The 14,521-nt window shown below is 36.7% G+C and overlaps 1 protein-coding gene across 3 annotated transcripts in view; it reads left to right on the forward strand.

Annotated features, from left to right (window-relative positions):
- RORB (RAR related orphan receptor B) overlaps positions 1–14,521 on the forward strand; it is a 197,891-nt gene that overhangs the window by 171,291 nt on the left and 12,079 nt on the right. For all 3 annotated transcript variants that reach the window (XM_021064932.2, XM_021064949.2, XM_021064942.2), the window contains 2 exons: positions 964–1,074; positions 4,391–4,503. In XM_021064932.2, coding sequence (XP_020920591.1) covers positions 964–1,074; positions 4,391–4,503 — 224 coding nt within the window. The remainder of the gene's footprint in view (positions 1–963; positions 1,075–4,390; positions 4,504–14,521) is intronic.

Genomic DNA, 14,521 nt, shown 5'->3' on the forward strand with positions numbered 1-14,521 from the left:
TCACTCTTCTTTGCCCTCCTCAGTCTGGTTGCTGTGTTTTTCTTTGAGGCTTTGAGGTCCCTCCTTCCCAGCTGATCTCCCCATCATTAGGTGACCTCCCAGGGTTAGGATTCCTTTCTCTTTCACAGCTCCCTCTCAAGAGTTCTGGTCCCATCCTAGTTCCTTTTTTTCTCTTCTCTCTCTTTTTTCCTTTTGTTCTTCCCAGTTATGGTGGAGGGCTTCTTGCCCTTTTAGGGGCATCCAAAATCTTCTGCCAGCATTCAGTAGATGTTCTGTGTGAATTGTTCTACATGTAGATGGGTTTTTTTGATGTGTTTGTGGGAGAAGATGAGGGCCATGTATTACTGCTCTGCCATCTTGATCCTGCCCCTAATTTAAAATTTTTTAGTTGGAGCTAATTACAAATTCACAACATTAGATTGGGGTTATATATTCCTAGTTGGATATTACAGTGAGAACTCACCATTTCTGTCTGCCCTTCATTGATGATGTTGACTCTTACTATCTGGTCAGTTTTTTCATTCTGTAATTACCACTAAATATCTTTTTATGGTCATGAACTTGGAAATATTTTTTTCTATGTACCTAATATGTAAATCCTTGCATAGCTTTTTTTTTTTTTTTTTTTTTTTTGCTTTTTAGGGCCACACCCGAGTCATATGGAGGTTCCTAGGCTAGGGGTCGAATTGGAGCTGCAGCTGCAAGCCTGCGCCAGAGCCACAGCAACTCCAGATCCAAGCCACATCTGTGACCTACACCACAACTCACCTCAACGTCAGATCCTTAACCCACTGGGTGAGGCCAGGGATCGAACCTGCAAACTCATGGTTCCTAGTCAGATTTGTTTCCACTGAGCCATAATGGGAACTCCTGAGTAACTTTTTAATTATGTGGCCCTTTTTTATTTTAATATTGCCCTTTTCTGTTCAAGTATTTTCATTTAATTTTTGCCTTTTTTTATAGGTTCTGATGACCTAGTGAATGAAGCATTTGACTTTGCAAAGAATCTGTGTTCCTTGCAGCTGACTGAGGAAGAGATTGCTTTGTTCTCCTCTGCTGTTCTGATATCTCCAGGTACGGAAGTCTGAAATCCTATTCTTTAAAAAAAAAAAAAAAAACCTGTTTTGCCATCTTTAATATGAATTGCACCTACCTGAGACAAGGTGCTCTGAAAAAACTTTAAAAGAACTATATTTTCTTCAGCAAGTGTGTACTATTTTTGGACAATTCAAAGACAAGTACCCTTAGGTTAATTTAAACAATCAGTTTTGTCCCCAATGCAAGAGTGACTCCAGATTCAGAAAAGCAAAATGATTCTTTAACAGGTAAATTAAGCCAAATAGTGGCCTGAGTTATGACTAAGTTCTAGTTAAGAAACAAAAGGGACTTAGTAGAAATATATCTGAATGTAAAGAGCCAGCATAGGGACTAAAGAAAAAAAAAAGTAAAACGTATATGTTCTCTTCTTTAAATATCTTTTTTATTGGCTCTTCTTTCCAAATTAATGTTGGCATTCTCCCTTCAGGCAAATGCTGGTGCCTTTTTTACAATATTAAGAGCTTTAAAAGGAGATAAAAACAGCAAAGGAAAAAATGGCTCCTACTAAACACTGGAAAAAGAAGAATCTCTGATGTGGCTAAATATTCTAGGACAGGCTCTGTCACCATTTACCCATATGGCCTTAAACCCTTGACCCCTCAGAGCCTCAATTTCCACACCTACAATAATAAATACCTCATCTAGCTATAAAACACAATAGCAAAAAGCTTTCAAAGAAGGTAAGGTGTGACATTTATAGATCAAATAGCACTATAGCCATAGAAATCCTTTTTAAGAGTACAAGCCAGCTTGAAAATGTGCAAAATCCTAATAAATGCATGGTTCATTCCTCAACTAGGAGGAGAAGTCAGAGTCACTCACCCAGCCATCTATTTGGTTAGATTTGGGGTCAAGGAATAGCAATGTCATTGACAGTTCTTTATGTGAAGAAAGACATATTCCTGGTCATTTTTACGGTCAAGAGACTCATTCCATCTATAACACATTTGTCTCTAGAGATTTGATCTCTTCTTCTACCTAACATATTTTCCAGTGAGGCTGGAAGAAATTAATCTTCCCTGAGATGGGACACGTTGACATATCCCTCTAGCTATACCTGCCAATAGTATGGCTTCCACACTTTGTATCTGTTAGCCTTTGTTTATTTTTTTCCAGTTTTTTTTAAATTGTTATTTCCCCAATACAATTTTTTTCTACCGTGCAGCATGATGATCCAGTTAAACATACATGTATACATTCTTTTTTCTCACATTATCATGCTCCATCATAAGTGACTAGACATAGTTCCCAGTGCTACACAGCAGGATCTCATTGCTAATCCATTCCAAAAGCAATAGTTTGCATAGTCTTTATTTTTAAATTTTATAAGGATTTTTTTCGTTTGCTTCTGCTTTTCATTTAACTATTTTTATCAAAAATGGAGATTAGTTATCACTTTGCATGTTATTACTTACAATTTCTTTTGTGGCTCTGCCTAAAATCAAGCCACTCCTCCAAGACTTCTTTTTTTTCTTTCTCTCTCTCTCTTTTTTTAACCCTAGAATGTTTTCCAATCTTAACAGCACAAAAATGATGGATGAAGTGACAAGAAATACTGATTTTTAGTAGCAACCACTTGCCAAATACTTTTCCTCCCACAATTTTTTCATTGCTCCCAGTTGACTTTAGTTCAGTAGAATACCAGTTCTCAGCCTGTGAGTCTATAATGAGGGAAGTGGTTTCACTTTTGCTCCTGCTTAATCAAAGGAAGCATTACAAAATTCACAACCCTCTTACATATGTTTGTGGTAAGTCAGTAAATTCCTAGCGGCAAATATGTAAGGTACGGTATATCAGACCTAAACAATCCATGAAGAACACCACCCCAGTTGGAAGATAAGCCTGTTTCTTATGGATGAGAAATCAGCCTTTTACCAGGAAGAACGTGCCAGAGCCATCAAATTCTGCTGAACTTAGAAGCATGATATTTAGCCTATTCTACACAGTGGGGAATCTTCCATTCCTGGTTACAGACCCGCACTCAGAGGCTTCTGCAACTCCAGGATGCCTTGTTTTGTACCCTGGCCTACTGCCATATTCAAAAAGAGAAGACAGATTTCCAGCCTGTATAGGCTCCAGTTCATGCCAGACCCCACCCTTCCGCCCAGGTTTTTACAGTAATAGGCAGTGTCTATTCAACTCCAGATAGTTTAGGGAAGGGAGACACGGGAAACTTAATTTATTCTGATTGACAATTGTTACTAAAGGCTATTGTGCTCTCTTACGTAAGGGTTTACTTAACTGTTGGCTAGACTTGTCCTTGCCCTGTCTAGAGTTACAGAATCAAGTTTCTCACCTGATCTGAACTGTGTTCAGAAGGATCATGTCCAAGTTCTTTTCCATGAGTATTTGTTCAGCATTTGGAGACTCTAGATGTCTTTTCACTGAAGTTTCAACCTAAGCCATTGATGCTAGGCTGAGTTTTGTCACTACAGCACAAAGCTTCTAGGAAGAAAGGAAGGAAGGAGGGACAGAAGGAGGGAACAAAGAGAGGGAGGGAGGAAAGAAAAAAGGAAGAAGGAAAAGCTAAATAAAAGGGAAGATCATTCTCTCCATCACTTAAGCATTCAATATAGAAAAAGAGGTCTCAGGATTAATTTTTTAATCAATTGATATTTATGCTATATAAATTATAATGTGGCTTATAAAAGGAAAGGGAGATCCTGAATATCAAAAGTATTCCTTTATAATAGATCTTCCTCACTTCTAAATCATTAACTTAAAATTTGGGGAAAAAAATCTAAGCATGTATCCAGAGAAAAAGAGATGGAAATTGTCACAAACAGTAAGAAACACCAAATTTCCTTGAACCAATGAGTCCCTACTTCTGTCCTGATTTCCTATGTCAATATATTGTGCATTTCTGTCATTGCAGCAATGCTTATAAAATATTTGTTTTATAAAAATAATTACATGTCTTTAGAAGTACTTGTTATTTATTTATTTATTTTTGCCTTTTTAGGACTGCACCTGTGGCATATGGAAGTTCACAGGCTAAGGGTCAAATCGGAGCCATAGCTGCCATAGCAATGCCAGACCCAAGCCACATCTGTGACTTACACCACAGCTCATGGCAATGCCAGATCCTTAACCCATTGAGTGAAGCCTGGGATCAAACCCACACTCTCGTGGTTACTGGTTGGGTTCGTTAACCACTGAGCCACGATGGGAACTCCAGAAGCACTTTAGAACTAATTTGAAATGAGTCTTAAACTCAGCACTTATACATGTAGGTGAAATGCAACAAAGCTGTTATTTTTCCCCCTTCTCACCCATTATTTTCCTTCATCAGATCGAGCCTGGCTGATAGAACCAAGGAAGGTCCAGAAGCTTCAGGAAAAAATTTATTTTGCACTTCAACATGTGATTCAGAAGAATCACCTGGATGATGAGACCTTGGCAAAGGTAGGTCCGCAGGTCACAGACCTACTGTCACTGAAAACACAGGGAGCAAAAGTGGTTTAGTTGCATAAAGCAAGGGTTGTTTCTCAGTAGCAACAATTTCTCAAGGTTAGCAAAGACGGCATAAATTTAGAGGTCCACACTTTAAAAGAGACTGGTAATTTTTTTTACAATAGATTGAGAAGACAACGACTTTCATAGGGAAGGATAATACTGATGGATCTGAACCCCAGTTAGAGGAAGACAAATCAAAGGAACTGAGGGTGTTTCAGCTAAAGAAAAAACAGCTTAAAGCAAGAAAACAATGAAACAAGTCATGGAAAATCATATTTGAAGAAAGAGACTTTATGGTACTTGGGAGTCAAGTATGGGCACAAGTTAATAATGAGATTTTTTTTTTTTTTTCAAAATAAGGAAGAACTGAAAAATGATAAGAATTGCTGAACAGAGGATGGACCTCTGGGTTAAGGAGTGTGCTTCCCATCTTTGGTCACATTCTTACAGATACTGCCTGGGTTCTTTTCTGGGATGATGTAAATGACAGTCCTAGCCAGAGTAGATTAGACTGATTCCTTATAAATTTCCCTTAAACTCTAACCCAGGATTCTTTCAAAAATAACTTATCTCAGGGTCAAGATGCATGCACTGTGCCATCCATTTCATGATTCAACTTAATTGAAAATATTGGTCTTTATGAAGAATACTAAAAGTCATTTACCAAAATAAAATGATTTTAAGAGGAAGAAAGAATTTTCTAATGATATTCAGCATTATTTTAGATCTAAAGTATCTTAAATTTCTTAAGAATTGGACTGTCTTAGAGAGCCAGAATTATTTTAGATTTTTCAGGTATCTTTGATTTCTTAAGAACTGGAATTATTTTTCAAGGCTAAGCAACCAAGACATGGAGCTTATCCTTGGTTAAAGATGATACGAATCCTACTCTTTATATTTTTATCATTAAAACCCTCCCACTCTGCTCTTGAAGTTCTTTATTTTAAAAACAGGGGGAAGACTCAGTTGGAGATACTATCAGATTTTACTTTGCACATACAGAGTACTGCTAAAAAAAAACCTCCATGAGTTAAATATGCTGCTTCATTATGGTAACATTTTGTTAAAATTAACACATCCCTAGGAAGAACATTTCTACACTGTAGAGTGATAGTTCTCTTGGGTGTAACTTTTCACTTATTATGTTAGCAAGGACAAATCTCCTGCTCTCTGCATCCCAGTTTGCTACCAGGTAAGAGCAGAAATTCAACATGCTTTCACATACCATCAGAAAGGATGGTAATGCAGATATATGCATCTGTCTCTATAATTGCCCTGTAGCATTGTAGGCATAAATACATCTGGTTAGTTAATGCTGACAAGGAGTATGTTTCCTGCATTTGGGATCTCCCAAAGACTTTGGTCCCCATAATTACCACCCTAAAATTAACAACTTGGTAAAATCCAGAGTTAGACAAAAGTTGTTGCTATTCTGCTTAAAGGAATCATCTTCTTGTCAGAAAACTGTGGTTTCATCATCTGTAAAATAAAGATTATAATTTCTTACTCTTGTAGAGATGTGTCTTTAGGTTCAAATGAGATATATACACTACATAAATTCTAACACACTGTAACATTGTGATTATTTTTCCCTAAAAGAAAAACCCTTGTGCTTATACTGTTTTCTACCTCATGGTGTCTTGGTGGCGTTCTGAGATATTTGCAATAGAAAGGGGACAGAGATTGAAGATGAAAGATATTTAATAGCAAGAAAAAAATTGAAACACCAAGTTAAGTCAGCTTAACTCACCTTTCTCAATCTCCGGTGGGGAAGGTACACAATTCAATTCTTTAAGTTTTTTTTTTTTTCAGGTATAATTTGCATATAACATTATACTAGTCGATATTCATATATATTGTGAAATAAGCATCCATTTTTCTTCTGCAAAGAGAACATTGCAAAGCTAGGGAGGTCAGAGAAAGCATTAGAAGAAGATTAATTCTTATATAAAATTCAGTGGAGCCAGATAACATAGCATTGTTTCCACTAGTCATTTGTAAATACTGAGTTTTTTGTTTGGGGTTTTTTTTTTTTTTAGTTTTGGCCCTTTTTCTTATGTTTTTTTATATAATAATTTTTATTTTTTTCCATTATAGCTGGTTCACAGTGTTCTGTCAATTTTCCACTGTACAGCATGGTGACCCAGTTACACATACATGTATACATTCTTTTTTCTCACATTATTATGCTCCCTCATAAGTGACCAGACATAGTTCCCAATGCTACACAGCAGGGTCTCATTGCTGATCCATTTCAAAGGCAATAGTCTGCATCTATTAACCCCAAGCTCCCAGTCCATCCCACTCCCTCCCCCTCCCACTTGGCAACCACAAGTCTATTCTCCAAGTCCATGATTTTCTTTTCTATGGAAAGGTTCATTTGTGCTCTATATTAGATTCCAGATATAAGTGAGATCATATGGTATTTGTCTTTCTCTTTCTTACTTCACTTAGGATGAGAGTCTCTAGTTCCATCCCTATTGCTGCAAATGGCATTATTTTGTGCTTTTTTTATGGCTGAGTAGTATTCCATTGTGTATATATACACCACTTCTTCCTAATCCAATCATCTGTCAATGGACATTTGGGTTGTTTCCATGTCTTGGCTATTGTGAATAGTGCTGCAATGAACATGTGGGTGCATGTGTCTTTTTCAAGGAAAGTTTGTCTGGATATATGCCCAAGAGTGGGGCCACTGGGTCATACGGTAGCTCTATGTATAGATTTCTAAGATACCTCCATACTGTTCTCCATAGTGGTTGTACCAGCTTACATTCCCACAATCATTGCAGGAGGGTTCCCTTTCCTCCACACCCCCTCCAGCATTTGTTATTTGTGGACTTATTAATGATGGCCATTCTGACTGGTGTGAGGTGGTATCTTGTGGTAGTTTTGATTTGCATTTCTCTAATAATCATTGATGTTGAACATTTTTTCATGTGCTTGTTGGCCTTGGAGAAATGTCTATTCAGGTCTTTTGCCCATTTTTTAATTGGGTTGTTGGCTTTTTTGATGTTGAGTTGTATAAGTTGTTTGTATATTTTAGAGATTAAGCTCTTGTCAGTTGCATCATTTGAAACTATTTTCTCCCATTCTGTAAGTTGTTTTTTTGTTTTCTTTTTGGTTTCTTTTTTCCTGTACAAAAGCTTGTCAGTTTGATTAGGTCACATTGGTTTATTTTTGCTTTTATTTCTGTTGCTTTGGGAGACTGACCTGAGAAAACATTTGTAAGGTTGATGTCAGAGAATCTTTTGCCTCTCTTCCAGGAGTTTGATGGCGTCTTCTCTTATATTTGTGTCTCTAAGCTATTTTGAGTTTATTTTTGTACCTGGTGTGAGGATGTGTTCTAGTTTCATTGCTTTGCATGCAGCTCTCCAGGTTTCCCAGCATTACTTGCTGAAAAGACTGTCTTTTTCCCATTTTATATTCTTGCCTCCTTTGAAAAGATTAATTGACCGTAGTCGTCTGGGTTTATTTCTTTGTTCTCTATTCTGTTCCGTTGGTCTGCATGTTGGTTTTGGTACCAGTACCACACTGTATTGATTACTGCAGCTTTGTAATGTTGCCTAAAATCTGGGAGAGTTATGCCTCCTGCTTGCTTTTTGTTCCTCAGAATTCTTTTGGCAATTCTGGGTCTTTTATGGTTCCATATAAATTTTTGGATTGTTTGTTCTGGTTCTGTCAAAAATGTCATGGGTAATTTGATAGAGATTGCATTGAATCTGTAGATTGCTTTTGGTAATACGGCCATTTTTACAATATTAATTTTTCCAACCCAGGAACATGGAATATCTCTGCATTTCTTTACATCTTCTTTAATTTCCTTGATTAATGTTTTATAGTTCTTGGCATATAAGTCTTTTACATCCTTGGTCAGGTTTATTCCCAGGTATTTGATTTTGGGGGGGGTGCAATTTTAAAAGGTATTGTATTTTTGCATTCCTTTTCTAATATGTCATTGTTAGTATACAGAAATGTGATTTCTGAATGTTAATCTTGTATCCTGCTACTTTGCTGAATTTGTTGATCAGTTCAAGTAGTTTTTGGTTTGAGTCCTTAGGGTTTCCTATGTATAGTTTCATGTCATCTGCACACAGTGACAGTTTTACCTCTTCTCTTGCTATTTGGATGCCTTTTATTTCTTTTATTTGTCTGATTGCTGTGGCTAAGACTTCCAATACTAGGTTGAATAAAAGTGGTGAGAGTGGGCATCCTTGTCTTGTTCCAGATTTTAGTGGGAAGGCTTTCAGCTTTCCTATATTGAGTATTATATTGGCTGTGTGTTTGTCATAAATGGCTTTTATTATGTTAAGATATGTTCCCTCTATACCCACTTTGGTAAGAGTTTTTATCATGACTGGATGTTGGACTTTGTCAGATGCTTTTTCTGAATCTATTGAGGTGATCATGTGGTTTTTTACTTTTCTCGTGTTAATGTGGTATATGACTTGATTGATTTGCATATGTTGAACCACCCTTATGCACCTGGGATGAATCCCATCTCATCGTGGTGTATGATCTTTTTTATATGTTGTTGGATTTGGTTGGCTAAAATTTTGTTGAGAATTTTTGCATCTATATCCATCAAAGATATTGACCTATAGTTTTCTTTTTTTGTGGTATCTTTGTCTGGTTTTGGAATTAGGGTGATGGTGGCATCATAGAATGTCTTTGGGAGTGTTCCTTCTTTAACCATTTGAAAAAGTTTAAGGAGGATGGGTATAAGTTCCTCTTTATATGTTTGGTAGAATTCACCTGTGAAGCCATCTGGTCCTGGACTTTTATTTGTAGGGAGTTTTTTTTTATGACATATTCAATTTCATTTCTAGTGATTGGTCTGTTCAGGTGATCTATTTCTTCTTGATTCAGTATTGGCATGCTGTTAGTCTCTAGAAATTTGTCCATTTCTTCTAGGTTTTCAAATTTGTTAGCATACGATTGTTCATAGTATTCTCTCATGGTTTTTTGTATTTCCGTAGTATCCATTGTAACTTCTTTTTCATTTCTGATTTTGTTTATTTGGGTTTTTTCTCTCCTCTTCTTGGTGCATCTGGACAGAGGTTTGTAAATTTTGTTTACCTTGGTTTTATTGAATTTTTCTATTGTTTTTTAAATATCTATTGTATTGATTTCCTCTCTGATCTTTATGATTTCCTTCCTTCTCCTGACTTTAGGTTTTGTTTGTTCTTCTTTTTCTAATTCACTTAGGTGGTGGGTTAAGTTGTCGATTTGAGATTTTTCTTCTTTTTTGAGGAAGGCCTGTATTGCTATGAATTTCCCTCTGAGCACTGCTTTTGTGGCATCCCATAAATTTTGAGTGGTTTTGTCTTCATTATCATTTGTCTCAAGGTATTTTTTAATTTCCTTTTTGATTTCCTCATTGACTCATTGTTTTTTTAGTAGCATGTTGTTTAGTATCCATGTTGTCAGTTTTTTCTCATTTCTTTTCCTATGGTTGATTTCCAGTTTCATGACATTGTGGTCAGAGAAGATACTTGAAATAATTTCTATACTTTTAAGTTTGCTGAGTTCTCATCGTGGCGTAGTGGTTAACAAATCTGACTAGGAACCATGAGGTTGCAGGTTCGATCCCTGGCCTTCTTGCTCAGTGGGTAAGGATCTGGCATTGCCGTGAGGGGTGGTGTAGGTCTCAGACGTGGCTTGGATCCTGCATTGCTTTGGCTCTATAGCTCTGATCAGACCCCTAGCCTGAGAACCTCCATATGCCATGGGAGTGGCTCTAGGAAAGGCAAAAAGACAATAAATAAATAAATAAATAAATAAATAAATAAATAAATAAATAAATTTGTTGAGGTTAGCTTTGTGCCCCAGTATGTTGTCAGTTCTTAACAATGTTCTATGTGCACTTGAGAATAATGTGTATTCTGAATTTTTTGGATGTAATGTCCTGAAAATGTCAATTAAGTATAACTTTTCTATTGCGCCATTTAGGATCTCTGTTGCCTTATTGATTTTCTGTCTAGAGGATCTATCCATTGATGTGACTGGGAATATTGAGTTTTTGTGTGGACCCTTCTTTGGAATAGTTCTCATTTTGATAGGATGTTCTCTGAACTAATGTGGAAGGACCATGAAACAGAATGAGAACTGGATTCTGGACCATGTGGCTCTGCATAATACACTCCATTTGTCTAAGTCTCAGATTCAGCTCTTGTGTGCTGGGGAAGGGGAGAGGAAGGAGCAAGTCTCCTGAGTTCCTGGTGGCTTTAATACTTCAAGGACCCTTCACATATAGGGGCCTCCTCCTATCAAACCCATACTCCCCAAAAGGGCTAAATAACTTTGTTTAAATCCAGTAAAAAGACTATTCTGTCCTATCACAGAGTCTTCTCATCTTTTCAGAAATGTCTTCTTTTGCTTTCATGGTCATGGAGCTTTTCTGCCTCTGTAATGCCTCCAAAACAGTGATGACCATTCTTAATATTTGTTACTTACAGATGCTCTGGGGAATCTGGCAAACACTGTGAAACTTGTCTCCATAAAAATGCTGACATACCCAAATGTTGTATTCAAGTCCAGGGGTTCAGGTTATACTCCCAATAAGTGGGATGGACCTGCTTTCTCTGTGATATGCAAAGACAATTTATACTGCTGACCAATTTGACCCTAAAAAGACGTAGCAGACTTCAGGTGAGGGTAAGGTGCTGGGTTCAGACATAGTCATTAAATTTCATCCTGAAAAAAAAAAGTCTCCAACATACTTTCTGCAGGCCCACTTCCTGAAATTAAAGTTCAGGTAGCACTTCCTTATACTTTTAACCAAACTTGAGCCTAGGAAAGGTTTGAAATTTAGGAATTCTTATCCATTAACCAGAAGGTCTTAACCCCTATATATTAATCAGTCTGTTATTTTATTTGGGATAAAAGATCCTATTAAAACCTAGTTTCCTCTCATAACCATAATGATAGTATAATATACCATTAGAACAACTCTCTAGCTTAGTCACCTGAACAATTAACCTCTCTGTGCCTCAGTTTTCTCATTTATAACATGTGACTAAAGGCAGTATCAATGTCATATGGTTATTAGGAAGACTAAATGAGATCAAATATAAGCAAGCTGCATGGTTCTTAACAAACAGTATATAAATGCTGTATTTGGTATTGTGGGCAGAGGAAATTTTGTTTTGGCAGGGATATATTTGAGCTAACCACTGATGAATGAATATTATTTTCAAAAGATGGAAGGTGGGATTTTAGGGAGGCGGGATATAGCATTCCAAGTGATGGGGACAATGATATAGAGGTAAGAAAGTGTAAGGTATATTCAGGCTATGAGTAATAGTTGGATTTGGCAGGATTCAGGATTTGAGAAGCCAGAAAACAAGATAAGACTGGTCACTTTCACTAAAGCTCATGGAAAAAAATACATATATATGTATATACGTATATATAATTTTAAGCCCCATATGACTATAGGAGAGAGCCCATCTGTTCTCTGGGCTTCACTTTTTTTGTCTTTGAAATGAGGTTGGACTGGAAAGTAGTTAAGGTCCCTTCAGTGTAATATTCTTTGACTCTAAAAGAAAAATGAAATCTGCTCCTCACATCTTCTTTTGACTTGCAATGCTCAGTCCCATGCAATAGCTTTAAGGACTCTTTAGATGCTCTGCCATTGCAATAGTGAATAAATAGAGGGGTTTCTGCAAGTCTTGCAGATTCCAATAAGTATTCTTTTCACTATAGTAACCAAATTGAGAGTGATATTTAGTCCCAAAGCTGCACTGTTTATAAAGCCTGCATTCAGGGGTCAGCATGTCCAGCCAGCTTTCCACCTCTGGCATAACAGTAACAAAACTGTATCATCACAGAGAGGGATTTGTCTTCCTATTATAACAGTACCAAGTTATTAAATAAAAGCTTAAAAGATGGGAGGCTTACATAGCCCTATTTTACATGTTAATCATTGAAATTTTGCCTGAAAGAAATCAGTCCCAGTCACTCTCACTTTAGTAGTGCTATTATAGTACAGATTGGGGTTGGGGGAGAGCTATGTTGACTCATAGATGCAGAGATCAGTGAAAACTGCAAAGGGTCATTTACATAAGTTTTCATTGCTTTCTCAGTGAGATCAAAGTAGACTACATCATGCTAACATGATTAACAATGGGATGTTTATGCCTAAAGCCTGCTTATTGTTTTTTAAAATATTTTTTTTAAAAAAAAGGTTTATTGAGGAGTTCCCTTTGTAGCTCAGCCATTAATGAACCCAACTAGGATCCATGAGGATGCAGGTTTGATCCCCAACCTTGCTCAGTGGGTTAAGGATCTGGCATTGCTGTGGCTGTGGCATAGGCCAGTGTCTGCAGCTCTGATTTTACCCTAGCCTGGGAACCTCCATATGTTGTGGGTATGGCCCTAAAAAGCCAAAAAAAAAAAAGAAAGAAAAAAAGGTTTATTGATATATAATTAACATATAAAATATCCATTTTTTAAAAGTTTGCTATGGCTGTTCTAGATCATTTGCATTTCCATACGCATTTAATCATCAAATTGTCAATTTATGCAAAGAAGTAGATTAGAATTCTAGTAGGAAATGTATTTAATGAGGAGATCAAATTAAGGAGAATTCCATCTTGATAATATTAAGTCTTCTGATCTATAAACATAGAATGCCTTTCTATTTATTTATCTATTTTTATTATAGTTGATTTTCAATGTTCTGCCAGTTTATGCTATATAGCAAATTGACCCACTTATACATATATATATACATTCTTTTTCTCACATTATCCTCCATCCTGATCTATTACAAGTAATTGGATATAGTTCCCTGTGCTATACAGCAGAATCCCACTAGCCATCCACTCCAAATGCAAAAGTTTACATCTACCAACCCCCAACTCCCAATCCATCCCACTCCCTCTGCATCTCCCCTGGTAAACACAAGTCTGTTCTCCATGTCCATGAGTTTGTTTCTTTTCTATACATAGGTTCATTTGTGCTGTAAGTTAGATTACAGATATAAGTGATGTCATGTGGTATTTGTCTTTTTCTTTCCAACTTCACTCAGTATGAGAGTCTCTAGTTGTATAGATGCTGCTGCAAATGGCATTATTTTGATCTTTTTATGGCTGAGTAGTATTCTGTTGAATATATGTATAACATTTTCTGAATCCATTACTCTTTCAGTATTCATTTAGGTTGTTTCCATGTCTTGGCTATTGTGAATAGTGCTGCAATGAACATTTGGGTGTGTGTGTCTTTTTCAATGAAAGTTTTGTCCGGATATATGCCCTGGAGTGGGATGGCTGGGTCATATTATAGTCCTATATTTAGTTTTCTGTGGTACTTCCATACTGTTTTCCACAGTGGCTGGACCAATTTACATTCCCACCAACAGTGTAGGAGGGTTCCCTTTTTTCCACATCCTCTCCAGCATTTGTTGTTTGTTGACTTGTTAATGATGGCCACTCTAACTGGTTGTTGTTGTTAATTTGCATTGTTGTTTTGATTTGCATTTCTCCAATAATTAGCAATGTTGAACATTTTCTCATGTGCCTGCTGGCCATCCATAGTCCTCTTTGAAGAAATGTCTATTTAGGTCTCTTGCCCATTTTTCTATTGGGTTATTTTTGTTCTTGAGTTGCATGAGTTGTTTGTATATTTTAGAGATTAAGCTTTTGTCAGTTGAATCATTTGCAAAAATGTTCTCCCATTCTGTGGATTGTCTTTTCATTTTTTAATGGTTTCCTTTGCTGTACAGAAGCTTTTGAGTTTGAGTAGGTCCCATTGGTTTATTTGTGTCTTCATTGTCTTTACTCTAGGAGATGGGTCGAACAAGATGTTGCTGTGATTTATGTCAAAGAGCATTCTGTTTATGTTTTCCTCTAGGAGTTTTATAGTATCTGGCCTTTCATTTAGGTCTTTAATCCATGTTGAGTTTATTTTTGTGTATGGTGTTAGGAAATATTCTAATTTCATTCTGTTACATGCGGTTGTCCAT

This window comes from Sus scrofa, chromosome 1, assembly GCF_054392235.1.
Source record: "Sus scrofa isolate SSC_HxYL_T2T_F1_AM1 chromosome 1, Sscrofa_HxYL_maternal_Yorkshire_Landrace_v2.0, whole genome shotgun sequence".
In the NCBI taxonomy this organism is placed as follows: domain Eukaryota; kingdom Metazoa; phylum Chordata; class Mammalia; order Artiodactyla; family Suidae; genus Sus; species Sus scrofa.